The 13,755-nt window shown below is 32.8% G+C and overlaps 4 protein-coding genes across 4 annotated transcripts; 1 reads left to right on the top strand and 3 right to left on the bottom strand.

Moving 5' to 3' along the window:
* Window positions 1-499: 499 nt before the first annotated feature.
* LOC132600134 (protein TIFY 3B-like) lies at window positions 500-2,196 on the bottom strand. The gene is made up of 5 exons (XM_060313241.1): window positions 1,897-2,196; window positions 1,683-1,791; window positions 1,417-1,546; window positions 1,020-1,077; window positions 500-891 (listed from the first exon to the last, which is right to left on the bottom strand). Exons 1-5 carry the CDS (start codon window positions 2,064-2,066, stop codon window positions 759-761), a joined length of 600 nt encoding a protein of 199 aa, XP_060169224.1. The 5' UTR covers window positions 2,067-2,196; the 3' UTR covers window positions 500-758.
* Window positions 2,197-4,834: 2,638 nt separating this feature from the next.
* LOC132644590 (RING-H2 finger protein ATL74-like) lies at window positions 4,835-6,215 on the top strand. The gene is made up of 2 exons (XM_060361189.1): window positions 4,835-4,919; window positions 5,878-6,215. The coding sequence occupies exons 1-2, from the start codon at window positions 4,835-4,837 to the stop codon at window positions 6,213-6,215; spliced, it is 423 nt and encodes a 140-aa protein (XP_060217172.1).
* A 392-nt stretch (window positions 6,216-6,607) lies between these two features.
* LOC132598651 (probable sodium/metabolite cotransporter BASS1, chloroplastic) lies at window positions 6,608-10,836 on the bottom strand. Its single transcript, XM_060311645.1, has 7 exons — window positions 10,259-10,836; window positions 8,977-9,117; window positions 7,995-8,150; window positions 7,792-7,913; window positions 7,522-7,683; window positions 7,371-7,431; window positions 6,608-6,866 (listed from the first exon to the last, which is right to left on the bottom strand). Exons 1-7 carry the CDS (start codon window positions 10,658-10,660, stop codon window positions 6,675-6,677), a joined length of 1,236 nt encoding a protein of 411 aa, XP_060167628.1. The 5' UTR covers window positions 10,661-10,836; the 3' UTR covers window positions 6,608-6,674.
* A 960-nt stretch (window positions 10,837-11,796) lies between these two features.
* LOC132600135 (glyoxylase I 4-like) lies at window positions 11,797-13,226 on the bottom strand. The gene is made up of 3 exons (XM_060313242.1): window positions 12,875-13,226; window positions 12,448-12,788; window positions 11,797-12,026 (listed from the first exon to the last, which is right to left on the bottom strand). The coding sequence occupies exons 1-3, from the start codon at window positions 13,114-13,116 to the stop codon at window positions 11,935-11,937; spliced, it is 675 nt and encodes a 224-aa protein (XP_060169225.1). The 5' UTR covers window positions 13,117-13,226; the 3' UTR covers window positions 11,797-11,934.
* Between the last annotated feature and the right edge of the window lie 529 nt (window positions 13,227-13,755).

Raw genomic sequence — 13,755 nt, forward strand, 5'->3', positions numbered from 1 at the left:
TTTGAGCGAAATTATTAAGCCTTGAACCAAATACACACATTCCATACATTTTTCATACACAAAAATTCTAAGCGAACTTTTTAAGCTTTGAGCGAGATATACACATTTCTTACACAAAATGTTGAGTGATTTTTTAAGCTTGAACGACCAAAAAAAAAAAAGTTAATTTTTTTTTTTTTAAAAACTTGAGATAAAATTCCATATATATTTTGTAAGAAATCTATTGCTATGTTTGTAAACTGAAAAGTCTAGTTATATTTTGTAAATACTTTTCTTATTATATAAATAGGTCAATCACCCCTTTATACATTTTCACACTTATCTGGTTCTACTAATGCAAAATATCATATGTCTAGAAGAGTGTGCAACAACATTTACAATTCAACGTGGGAACATCGACTCCCAAACGACTTCATGAACCAAATTACTATTGAAAGTGCAAAGAATTTTCACACTATTAGTGAAATTTCATCTGTTATAGAACAAGTTGTCTGCCAGGTAATGAGTTTCACTTATTAGGAACAGTTTTGCGCAAATAATATGCTATTTAGTAGTAAATTTCTATTGACATTATCAGTGGAAAAGATAAATTAAACCACTGCAAAATTTGCTGAAAAAATACTTCACACAGTTGTACACTAATCTGAACTGGACAGTTCCTTGATTATATATTTTGACTAACAAAGTTCTTGGAGCATATTGAAATGTCCAATGCCAGAAATAAAAGATTTCCCTTTTGGACATCAATAAATTAAAACCTAGCCCTTCTTTGCTTCACATAGAGGGAGCAACTTTTCTTTTTCCTTCAAATTATCATTTCCACTCTGATCATCACATTCATGTTCATGCTGAGTACGTGCAAGAGAGGCATAAGGGTGTTTACTTATAATCCTGAAATAATGAACTATATTAATTAGTACTTATTAATTAAAACATAGTAGCATTGGATGTTTCATTCATATTAATATTCATCAAGAGAACTAATTAATTAAGCATTTCAATGCTGGAAATTAATTCACCTCTTACGGCGTTTCTCGAAGAATCTTTTCAGGGATTTTCTTCTTGCAATTGGCAGGTCTAAAGTAGAAACAACAGAATCCAACAAAAATTGAATTAATCAACCAAATAAAAAGAAAAGCCTGGATTTTTAAGATACAGCATTGACAAAGCTTTACTTGTGTAAACACTTAAACGACTTCCTAACTTTAATCAGTCATGCTAACTGCAAAAAGTTCTAGCATTAGTTATAACATTTATATCAGGTTCGAGTCATGCCAATGGAGTATTTCTCCTTTAGTGGGCCTAACATCGTGAATTTAAATTAATCAAACACATGTATTCAGATAGTTAATGCGTAAAGCACAAAAAAAAAAAAAAACATATATATGATGTCAGGGCTATTAGCTGAATGATCACCTGCTTGAAACTTACAGGCCGATGGAACTTGGGATTTCTGAGTTGTTTTAATTTCCTTTGGGGGATATTTTGCATTAGTAGAACCAGATAACTGTGAACTTTCACGTGCCAGATTCATAATAGACTCTGCCTATAGGGAAAATTCACAATTTGTCAATGTCCCATGGCAAATTCCAAGTATGCAGATATAAGAAATAACTTGATTGTCAAAAGAAAACTTAGAAATACATGCTTTCATTTGGGATATATGTTATATTTGTAGGCACCTTTTCAACAGGAATATTGTCATAAACATGCACAGTCCCAGCGTAGAATATAGTGAACTGTTCTGATTTAGATTTCCCTCTTTGTGAATCTGGAGGCCGCATATCATGCCTATATATATTTGAGAAGTTACCAAAGAAATTAAAATGCAAACACAATTAGTAGCTAGATCTGATAATTAGATTTGATAAATATCAACCAAGTATGTTCACTTACCCAAGTTGTGGTAAAATAGCCGACTCTAGATTAGACATCCTTCTTTGACTACCAATAGTGTTGCCTATAATACTTTTTTGTATCTTTTTCGGTACATACTTGCCGAACAAATCCAGAGCTAATTGAGACAATTGATCTGTAGAATCATTCATTGTTGATGAAACAATCATTTAAGTTGCTCTCATGATCAATTTTCCTTCTGAGAATTTGAAGATCTCTTTCAATCTTCTTTTGGAACTGGGGTCACTATATAACTTGTATCCTAAGACAAAAATAAGAATGAATAAGATAAAGACCTCATTTAGCTGTGCATAATATCAATTTTTTTTTTAGCATGGATAGAATTTGTTAATTAAATGGTGTAAAATTAAAATATTTAGATGTGGGGTTGGAGAAAAAATTTGGAAGTAACGTCCCAAATGGCCAATATGGGTGTGCACTGCAGGCATGTCGATGAATTCGAAATTGAAAACGTTTAACACAAGAACCCCTCGTGAGATAATTGGAAGGCTGGCAGGTGTAATATAGTATAATAAAATTTAATTAAATATTTATTATAGTTCTTGGACATATTCTGATTAGAAAAAATGTTACGATTTGGCCCCAGGAGATACGTTTCACTTAAAGACAAAAATATACCTTTCACGACTTAATCAAAAGCTTCCTCTTCTAATTCAATCCTTTGGAGGTGGATAACGGGCTAAGCCCAACTTCGGTGGCCAACAAATATCTAAATCACTTGGGTTTATAGACCATAGTTGAATGGTGGTCCAGTCCGTTAGACCATTATTAAAGAAGAAATTGTACAAATTTCCTTCGGGCAATTTGCAGGATTGTCCTTCGCTGGGGCGGTCTTTAATTTTATCCCTCAAATTAGTGATCTTTAATTTTTGCCATTCGCTAAATATTTCTTAATTTCGGATTCGAACCCTCGCTAAGTCAAAATTTAAAAAAAAATCCGCAAGGCAAAAAACTATGCCTTAAGACATAAGGCAAAACTCTGCTTTAAGACAGAATTTTGGCCTGAAGGTAAAATTCTCCCTTGCGATTTTTTTTTTTACTACCTCGGGGTAGTAGACGAAGGGAAAAAAATTAAAGACCACCAATTTGAAGGTCAAAAATTAAAGATCACCCCAAATGAAGGGCAGTCCGCGCAAAAAAAAGATTTCCTTCAAAGTTCAAATGGGCTGGTCTTTAATTTGCCCTTTAATAATCGAACTTATGCCTAAGCGGGGAGCAATTTATGAGATATTATGATGCAAAAATATAAACTTATATTCTTTCAAAAAGTTATTTGTTATGAGGGACAAAAATTAAAGACTTGACACAAAATAGAGGAGAAAAGGACCAAAATCATCCATAATGTTTGGGATTGGATCAAAATCATACATATTCTTTCACATGGTGCACTAATAGTACATTATGTTTGCATAAGTGGTGCACTTTTAGTCACAATCCCAAATAAATTTAACGGAAAAGAACAAAAATGCCCCTGAACTTTTAGAAAAGGTATAAAAATACCCTTTATTCATCTATTTTGCTAAAACTACCCCTCAATTCAACTTTTTGGCTCATTTATTCCCCTTGACTAACGGACAACACTAATTTTTTTTTTTTTAAAATAAATTGCACGTGACATTTTATTACTGAAAAATTAATTTATTCTTTTAAAAAAAAATCTGAAACCTTGGAATTTTTTTAAATTTGGACAACTTTTTTTTAACGAGTAAAACCTTGACTAACGGACAACACTAATTTTTTTTCTTTTCAAAATGTGAAAAATTGGATTTTTATAAAAATCTGAAAAAATTAAATTTTTTATGGAAAAACTGTGTTTAAAAAAAAAAAACCAGAAAACTATCTTTTTTTAAATCTAGAAGAAAATTATGGAGTATTAGTTTTGCACATTTTACTTAAAAAAACAATCAGTTTTTCAGATTTAAAAATTGAATTTTCTAAAAAAAAAATGGGGTTTCCACCCGTTAATTTTTTTTTTCCAAACTTAAAAAAATTCCACATGTTTTAATGAAAATCCAATTCTGTTTTTATATATATATATATATATATATATAAAAGGCTTTCAACATCCATTTCTTTAAAAAAACAAATGTAGTAAGCCTTTTATATATATATATATATATAAAAAAGAATTGGATTTTCATTAAAACATGTGGAATTTTTTTAAGTTTGGAAAAAAAAATTTAACAGGTGGAAACCCCATTTTTTTTTTAGAAAATTCAATTTTTAAATCTGAAAAACTGATTGTTTTTTTAAGTAAAATGTGCAAAACTAATACTCCATAATTTTCTTCTAGATTTAAAAAAAGATAGTTTTCTGGTTTTTTTTTTTAAACACAGTTTTTCCATAAAAAATTTAATTTTTTCAGATTTTTATAAAAATCCAATTTTTCACATTTTGAAAAGAAAAAAATTAGTGTTGTCCGTTAGTCAAGGTTTTACTCGTTAAAAAAAAGTTGTCCAAATTTAAAAAAATTCCAAGGTTTCAGATTTCTTTTTAAAAGAATAAATCAATTTTTCAGTAATAAAATGTCATGTGCAATTTATTTATTTTTTTTTAAAAAAATTAGTGTTGTCCGTTAGTCAAGGGGAATAAATGAGTCAAATAGTTGAATTGAGGGGTAGTTTTAGCAAAATAGATGAATAAAGGGTATTTTTATACCTTTTCTAAAAGTTCAGGGGCATTTTTGTTCTTTTCCGTTAAATTTATTTGGGATTGTGACTAAAAGTGCACCACTTATGCAAACATAATGTACTATTAGTGCACCATGTGAAAGAATATGTATGATTTTGATCCAAACCCAAACATTATGGATGATTTTGGTCCTTTTCTCCAAAATAGAGGCATAAGTGCCAATGTTATTAAACTGAAATCAATCTAGATCCAGTTACTCCAAATCTTGAATGTCGTATAGGTAGCAATGGGTAAGTTCCATCCAAGATTTCTTGGGTACTGGCTTGCAATATTAGCTGGTTGGCGGAACCTTTATCAGTGGACAGAACATGGTGCTTCCAATTTTTGGATAATAATTCTTTTCTCCTAAGTTTTATCCTTTTGTGCTGAATTAGCACAAATTTGTTTCTCTCTTCTTCCTTTTTTAGTTCCTATCATACCAATTTTACTTGTATATAAAATAACTAAGACTTGCATAAGATTAAAGAAGCAAGCTGCTAATTTTATTCCATGTTATTGAATTTTTGAAAGCATCTTAGTTGTGGTGAACTGGAAATGTATATCCAAGTGGGGTTTTGTAGTTGGCTCTTGCATTGAATCCTTAATGAGAGGAGAAAAAAAAAAAAAAAAAAGAACAATTACAATTTAATGAGAGAGAGTGTGTGCCTGAGTCATGCAATCTTTTGAAGAGATTGGTTTACAAGTTTCTTCATAATCCACAAAATATGGTTTATCTTAACTCCATTAATTGCAAAAAAGAAGAAAGTTTAATTAAAAAAAGTTTATTAAAAAAACTATGCTGGTGTTTAAGTAAAATCTTGCAACCACATTGTAAGCATAACCTGTCTCTAAAAACATAAAGAAAACATTGCTAAGCTGTATATCTTGTGCTTAAGCTTGACAAATTAGTTTTAAATTTACAATAATTTTATTCTTTCATAAAATATACTCTATCATTAACCTTCAGATCTTATTGCCGGTAGCAAAGTATGCACCAGAAACAAATGCATGTCTACTTCCATTATAGAGGAAAAAACAGGTAGAAAACTACAAATCAGGAAGACCATGTATAACAAGAAGTCAATTCCCATTTTTGTCATTCAAGTTGGCAACTTAAAACATGTTTCATAGTTCCTTTTTGATAAAGCATGTTTCATAGTTCCTTACAAAAACTTCTCTCTTTTTGCGTATTCTGAACAACAAGAATTGCCAAGAAGAGCAGAAGTTTTTGGTGCATAATGGGCATTATAGTCTCTGTAATCTTCTTTTCTTTGGGAATAATTCTTCTAGTGGCAATACATTTCTGCATAGTAGGGAGGTCCTATATGAGGCGGCCTGCTGAAACTGATGTGGTTGTTCAAAGTAGCAGCAATGGAGGAACAAGAATGTCTAATGAAGACTTGAAGAAACTTCCCTGTTTCCTGTACAAGGTTGAAGAGAGAGACAGAGATATACAAGAGGATTCCTTGGAATGTGCTGTGTGTTTAGAAAGATTCAAGTCAGGAGAAAACTGCAGATTGCTGACGAATTGCAACCACAGTTTCCATGTCAAATGCATTGATTCATGGTTGATAAAGACACCATATTGTCCAATTTGTCGAACAATTGCCATGAAACAGTCCTGCTAAGCTTGGTCGCTGCTTATTGGAAGCTGCCTTTGGGTAAAAGGTATGCTTGTCTAGGCCACCCCGGGATAAGCATTGACTCAGATCAAAGGCCACATTTTCTGATAGTCCAGACAATGTTTTTTTGCGCGGTTAAAGGTGTAATATGTTGTAGTGTACTAAAAACTTTCAGGAAAATCAATCTCATTTACTGCTCCTTGGTAACCCAGAGCTTAGAAATGCATTCATTTGGATACGTCTCTTTGTCTTACTACAGATTCTTGTTTATTGAATTAAGCTTGTTAGATATAATTTGCATACCTTAGTTAGATGACTTACCAAACACTTGTCCAGCATGGAAGTGATAGTTGTCAACCTTGGTAGGGCCTCATCAAGAGTGAAATCAGAGAATGACAAAAACAAAAAATATACGATAGTTGTACAAATATGAAGAAACAGAACACTATGGTTCACCATGAATATTCATAATTTATCAGTCACTTCAAGACTAATCTTTGGTTGAGGAGGGTTAGTACATCTCCAAAAGAAACCTAAACAACTACCCATTATGTTCATAATGATCGCTGAAGTTGCAGCAGGTAATGCAACTGCTGGTGAGGAGGAGAAATGGGAGGTCGCTAAAACCACTCCCAAGGCAGAATTTTGCATGCCCACCTGCAAGGGAAGTACAGAAACTTTAACATGTTGAATGGCTGCATATATCAATGGGAAGAAGTGGACAGAGAGCGACAAGCTTCTTTTCTGTTTAAGGCTCCATTTGGGCTGGCAGTAACAATTAGTTCAAGATGAAATACGTGTCATAAGATATGTTGTACAGAGAATCATAATTATCTAAACCACTTTTCCTGAATTTAGTTGAAATTGTACAAGGTTGTGGAGGCACAATCTTCCATTCCATTGAGTAAAATGTTTTTGCAACAATAACTTCTTAACTTTAGAGATTAGAATTACAAAGGTGGAAAACATATCCGGGAACATATTGGTTTCATCCATGAGAAATGTTTTGTCATTCAGAAGTGATCAAACAGAGAACTAGCTAAAAAGTTTCGGGCTACTAAGAACAAAATAGGAACTTGTTACCAATGTGATCTTTTCCATGCACGGCTAGAATTTACCGAAATTGTAAGCGTGGGAGTCTTAAGCCCATCAAGAATTTACCTCGATAGATACAGCCCGTCTTTGAGGTTCGCTGAACCCAACCAAAGCAGCAGAAAGATACCTGATAAAGATCTCATGAGATGACATAATCAGATTGGACGCTAATAAATCAGGACAGTAGATTGTAAAAGAGGAATAAGGACAATCTTACCCAACAAAGAAACCAGCAAAATGAAGCGATGCAACAGACACCGCAACGAGCCCAAATTCACTAGTTAGCAAATTCTGAGCACGAGTGAGTACAGGCAAATCAGAAGAGAGTGATATGCCAACCACCGAAGATCTCAGACAACCAACATTTTCAGAGAATATACTGACCAGATGAAAACAATAAAAGACAGAGTGAGAAGGAATGAAGCAGAAAATGACAGTTGAGGAAACAATCAACACGCCGGACATCATTTAGAATCAACAACTATACCTGGAAGCTACAAGAGATGTAGCTAAGACAGCTAGAAGGGGAGCAAAAGGTGTAACAATTTTCACTGCTTTCGGAAATTTGTGCTGCATATAAGAACCTAGGAGGATTGGAGCAACCACAACCTAAAAAAACAGCAATGAAAAAAAATATTAATCAGTAAGCATATATAGAGATAATCTGATGAGTAAAGTCAGTAACATAACCTGGAGCGTGCTGATGGAAAGCTTAATAGCATCCACAGAAACATAAGTTCCTGCTAGAATTTTTGTCAAGGAGGGAGTGAGAAGCACTGCACCAATAGTGGTGCATGCTGTCATCACTATTGATAGCGGAACATCTCCTTGAGCAATTAAGGTCACCTGTAGTACAATTAGAAAGCATAAAGCAAATTTTGCAGTGAGCTTTATACTATAAGCCCATAAATATTCATAATATCAAGAAGCTAGCATCCGAGTACAGGAGAGTGCAATTCAACAAATAGCAGACATCCTTTCCATGAAGCTTAATAAATGGGTTCATTAAAGGTTTTGTTCCAATCACAAGAAAGAAAGTTGGCAGACAGGAAATATTGTATCAGAAGTTGGACATCTAGTCGGAAGGGAAGGATACAAAAGACTTAACCATCTTTGGATGCTGCTAAAGGCCTTGGGTGAACGTAACAACTGAAACCTTTCTGTAAAGCACAATAATTGTATAATTCAACTAAATTAATTGCAATCCTCATTGATGAAAAGGAGGACAAGAGTTTTTAAAGGGATTGCTTCCAAGTTCCAACATACATGGACAACTATTTGCTCGGCTGCTCCTTGAAACAGCATATCTTATGACATGGCACTCTAAAATGTATACGTAAGTACAAGTAAATCTTCTAGCCTCGTGGTTGTTACCGTCTTTGTTCAAGGATTTCCTATTAGTGCCAATACAATTTTCATACTACCAGAGCATCAAGAGTTCAAAATAAATCTTTGATTTCCTAGAGTGAAATAGAGAGGCAACATACAATTATAGAGCATAATCAGCAATGCAACTTGAAATAGTCTTAGTAATTATATCAGACACGACGTCATTACTGAAATTTTGTGTATATGCAGAGATTGAACATCTACAATCTAAATATTTCCATTTGGACAACCTGATATATTAGCTCTGTAAAGGAGAATATGATATAGAAGAAAGTCACCTTACCACGTTGGATGCTGTACCTCCAGGGCAACAAGCAAGCAATATCAGACCAACTGAATTTGAAGGAGAGAGACCCAAAAATTTGCTGAGAATCAGTCCCAAGACTGGCATAATTGTATACTGAGCCGCACAACCAAACAGAATCTAGAAAGATGAGGTAAACCAAAGAGTTTCAGCTTATACAATTTTTCCCTATATGCAAATATATAGTCCGCTTAAAGCTTGAAGTAACAGAATTAAAGTACTTGTTTCTCTTTACAACAAATCCAGAAATCAATAGGTCACCATGTCCTAAAACCAAATGCTGGACCAAGTGCACATGTCTACTTTTCTTTCTATGAAAGCTTAAATTGAATGTTATAAGGTGTGAATGCCATATATTTGAATCCAAACGGGAGACCAAGTGGATATGTCTATACTTCTTTCTGTAGATGTCTTTATATCTTTCTTTGAAAGCGTAAGTTGAATGTTGCAAGGTACGATTGCCATATATTTGTAGTAATATGTTCCGAATTGGTACTTTGACTTTGCCAACAATCACCCATACAGGCAAATCTATAAACATGACAGTTATTCAAGATGAGGGAAAAAGGCAATCATGTTCGTGGTCATTAAGTCACATGCGAGCTCGTCCTGTTAATTGAATGTTTAGTGGAGCTAATCAAATGGTTATGGAAGATTAGGTGAATTTTTTCCCCAAAGATTAGGTGAAAACTCTTTTTAAGAGATTAAAGGAAAAACCAATCTGTCAGCAATTAGCTACTTTAAGTACATATAATGGCCTGGCCCATGAAGCATTGAGAAAGAAGACAACAGAATTCTCCGTGAGTTAGATTCTATTATATTTGCAGCTCATGAACAATAATACTACGTCTCAATGCCAAGCAAGATGAGTCCCGCTATCACTCCTATCCATGTCGCTCCAGTTATGCGCGTCTCAGACCAAATTTATTAAAACTTTAGTTTCTCTAGCACTAGAAGTTCTACATTTTCTACTGGAATATAGTAAAATGTCTAACTGGCCTAGGGCTCAAAAGTCATAGCAAATATTGGATAAAATTACTTACAGCTCATTAAGAAAAATCCATGACAAGTAAAATGTGGCATCAATCAAAAAGTGTCTCACAGAGTAAGGGTTCAATCAAGATTGTCAGAATTCCCAAAATTCACTTGGACTATCTCAATCAAGAACCAAAAGAAAGCAAAAACACGTCAAAGTCTTCAAAAAAATCAACCACGTGGGCAATAAAATTTGCAGTAAGAAATTAAAATAGAGTGTGCTCACAGAAAGAGGCCTTTGCAATAACAAATTGAGCAACTCTTTGATCTCCAAAGTAAGACCCATAGCAAGCATTATAAACCAAAGAGCCAAACTATATGAAGTAGGACTAGACTTGACAAACCATGAAAAAGTGGATGGCTTTAAACAGGCAACAACCCCACCAACAGTAACATAAACAGGATAAAGACTTGCTCCAATTGACAGCCAATTTTCCCATCTGGATTTTGCTGGAACCACATCAAGATTCTGAGCATTTTCAGAAACACATCTAATGCTCTGAAAATTTGGGTTAGAAATTTTTGGCCTTGTCAAAGTAAAAATGGGCTTGATGGTTTTATAAAGAGGGATTCTTGGATATTGTTTTGTGTTTGAAATGAGGGAAGAGAAGCAAAGAGATATTGCCATAGCTGAATTGGAACAAAAGTTTCAAGATTTATTGAATTTTGGAAGTTGACCTTTGAATCAATAGATATGAGTGAGTTTGATCACTGTACTTTGATACAATAATTCTTCATTCTTGATTTGATCGAGTAGGTAAAAAACATAGTCAATCCGTGGGTCCAACGGCCACTTTATAGGAAACAGTTTAACTGGTTACAGTATCTTTTCCGAAGTTAAGAAAACCTGATACCGTAGATTATGTTACATTTCATGTGACGCTATTTGAAAGTTAAATTGTTCCTTTATTACAATTTTAAATTATAAATTTTAAATCTTTTGAATTACAATATAGGCATACTTATAATGTTTTTTTGTGTAGTTTTATAATATGTAAATTTTGTTTTAAAAATTTAAAGATTTTATGCTAAAATTAACATTAAAAAAAATACTGCAATCTTTTAATCCTGGAACTTAGAACCTTTTCACGTAAATGAAATGGAAGGAGCATCTCTTTAATAGATTGTTATGTTATTTTTATCATCTGATCTGAGGTAAACATGAGTCGTTTAAATTGAGTGTTAAAATGTGTTATTGTATTCAACTTATTTTATTAAGTTTGTTACATGATTAGGAGACCCACATCTTTTCGATCAAAATATATATTATAAGATCAGATTATATGTCAATTGAGTGTTAAAATGTGTTATTGTATTTAACTTATTTTATTAAGTTTGTTACATGATTAGGAGACCCACATCTTTTCTATCAAAATATATATTATAAGATCAGATTATATGTCAGTTACCTAGGCTTTAATTAGATAATTTTAATGTGACAGGAAAATAAGATCAGATTATATGTCAGTTACCTAGGCTTTAATTAGATAATTTTAATGTGACAGGAAAATAATAACTTTTATGTGATATATTTTAATTAGATGACCATAAGTGGAATTTTGTCCACCATTTGTGTAAACAGCTAAATTTGGGAATCAAAAAAATTGTCAAGTAACTCCGAGTTTGTCAATTTCCTGTAAATAGTCGACTATAAATTTTGTTTATTTTCTATCAGTTCTACTCTAGTTCTTTTCGATCATACTAGTACTCTATTAAATACTTTATTATGTTGTATGTATATATATGGTTTGGAAAAATAGCCTCTGAAAAATGGTTTTATTAATCTATGAAGTGGCAACAGTAGAATGAACCTCTATTATATAAGCAAATGAAATTTCTGTGTTTCTTTAATTGATAATTAGGTAAAAAGTTAAAGACTAGATACAAGATATACATAAATATTCAAAATGAAATGTCCATCATATTCATGGCTAAGCTCTCCATCATTTGATATTCCATTTCTCCTAAGCAATTCTTCTTACTGGTTCCATTCCCTGCATTTTCAAACATGCAAAATTAGAATAATGTTACTAAAATACAAGGTTAACGTCTAATATAATTTTCCATGAAGTTTTGATCTATGTACATCAAGTATTGATTTATTTATTTAATATTTCAAAACCAAATTCACGATTTTTAGAGGAAAATATGATTTATAAATAACCATTTTTGGGTAAAACAGAAATTTGTCTCTTTTTTTAAACTAGATTTAGAAGATGAGTACGTAAAAGATTTAGTTTCTCTACACTAATAGTATATTTTTACACAATTAGGTTATTAAAAAGACAATATAATTATATATTTATATATATAACATTTTAATATGTAATGATAATGCAAAAGTCTTATTAATTATACTATCACCGAATATAAGTCAAATCTCTAGGAGAATACTGAAGGAAGAGCCACGCATACCGTAAAAGGAATTAGGCATTGTTTTTTGGTTAAACGTTGGAAGATTGGAGAGCTTCCTGAGAGGGCAAGAGGAAATTGGAAGAATTGGTATATTTTGGCAATTGCATATCTCAATCATGTTGCCATCTGGGTCATGGAAGAATAGTTGATCCACTGTGATTCCACCATCCTTCACAGTAGCTGTAACATACTCAATCTTCATCTCATCCAATCTATGAATAATAAGGTTCATATCTGAGCATTGGAATGAAATGTGATTGTCTTTTGGGTTTATTTTCCCATGCTTTGATGGTGCATCTTTTTTTCCTAACAAATGTATTCCAATTCCGTGATTGAACAACCTGTACAAATATAAAAAAAGAAAATTAATTATATATTTTCGTAAGTACTCAACTTACCATGTATAATGGCAAATTAATAAACATACCAAGCTCCTTCAAATTCGAAAGAAGAAGGCCTCTGAATGAGACCAAAGCCAAGAACTTCCACATAGAATTTGACACTTTTGGGAACAGACTTGCAAACATAGGAAACATGGTTCAATGCCAACAAAGGCATCCTATAGTCTTCTTGATCAAACAATAAGGAAGATGTAGTTGATGATGAATTTGATGACCATTTGAAGGTTGACTCATCACCTGATTCAGCTCTCACTATCTCTTTTCCCATTCTTCCTTCTTATTTACCCTAAAGAGTTATATTCCTCCCTTTCACACTCTTAGGTGTAGAGCTAATGTTGTAACAGGTTGATAGAAATTAATGAATGAATACTCCTTTAGTTTTGTGTGGAACTTTACATAGGGGTACGCCCATATATATAAGCAGAAGGGTGTTTGGTTTTGTGTGTTCTTTCACTTGTATAGGGGACCACGGTGTGTTGGATTAGGTGGGGGCAATTAATTACCCTTATCAGCTACGACCAAATATAAGCCCATCCCCTTCCTTAATTTCACTCAAAAATAATTCTATATTACACTCTCCTCTTTTTATTCTGCTTACCCTCACTTGGTTACCTTGAATTTTTTTGACATTAACATTCAAAACAACAATAACAACAACTACCCTCAGTTTCAAATCAGTTGAATTTGACTGCTATATGCATACTCATTTCTTGTTTTATGCTCATACATACATATCTTCATCAAACTAAATAAATTTGATATTCAAAGCACTGAGCAAAAATCATATTAATTGTGTGAACATCTGTAAGAATCATTGCATTGCTTTATTTTAATTAAACATTTAGATTCCCCTTGTCCATACCAATTGTTGATGGTTGTTCGACGACCAGGGAAGGCCTTTGAAGGA

Source organism: Lycium barbarum, chromosome 6 (genome assembly GCF_019175385.1).
Source record: "Lycium barbarum isolate Lr01 chromosome 6, ASM1917538v2, whole genome shotgun sequence".
NCBI classification, from domain to species: Eukaryota; Viridiplantae; Streptophyta; class Magnoliopsida; order Solanales; family Solanaceae; genus Lycium; species Lycium barbarum.

Excerpts from the sequence above, each read along its gene's own strand:
- LOC132644590 (XM_060361189.1), top strand. The coding sequence starts at position 4,835 with ATGGGTAAGTTCCATCCAAGATTTCTTGGGTACTGGCTTGCAATATTA. Across the intron at positions 4,920-5,877 it reads TTATCAGTGGACAGAACATG|TGGCAATACATTTCTGCATA; the intron begins GTGCTTCCAATT and ends TAATTCTTCTAG.
- LOC132600134 (XM_060313241.1), bottom strand. The coding sequence starts at position 2,066 with ATGATTGTTTCATCAACAATGAATGATTCTACAGATCAATTGTCTCAA. Across the intron at positions 1,547-1,682 it reads ACAATATTCCTGTTGAAAAG|GCAGAGTCTATTATGAATCT; the intron begins GTGCCTACAAAT and ends TTTTCCCTATAG. Across the intron at positions 892-1,019 it reads TTCGAGAAACGCCGTAAGAG|GATTATAAGTAAACACCCTT; the intron begins GTGAATTAATTT and ends TCATTATTTCAG.
- LOC132600135 (XM_060313242.1), bottom strand. The coding sequence starts at position 13,116 with ATGGGAAAAGAGATAGTGAGAGCTGAATCAGGTGATGAGTCAACCTTC. Across the intron at positions 12,789-12,874 it reads TTCGAATTTGAAGGAGCTTG|GTTGTTCAATCACGGAATTG; the intron begins GTATGTTTATTA and ends ATATTTGTACAG. Across the intron at positions 12,027-12,447 it reads AATGCCTAATTCCTTTTACG|GGAATGGAACCAGTAAGAAG; the intron begins GTATGCGTGGCT and ends TTGAAAATGCAG.
- LOC132598651 (XM_060311645.1), bottom strand. The coding sequence starts at position 10,660 with ATGGCAATATCTCTTTGCTTCTCTTCCCTCATTTCAAACACAAAACAA. Across the intron at positions 7,684-7,791 it reads ACATCTCTTGTAGCTTCCAG|TATATTCTCTGAAAATGTTG; the intron begins GTATAGTTGTTG and ends TCATCTGGTCAG. Across the intron at positions 7,432-7,521 it reads TTTGCTGGTTTCTTTGTTGG|GTATCTTTCTGCTGCTTTGG; the intron begins GTAAGATTGTCC and ends GATCTTTATCAG.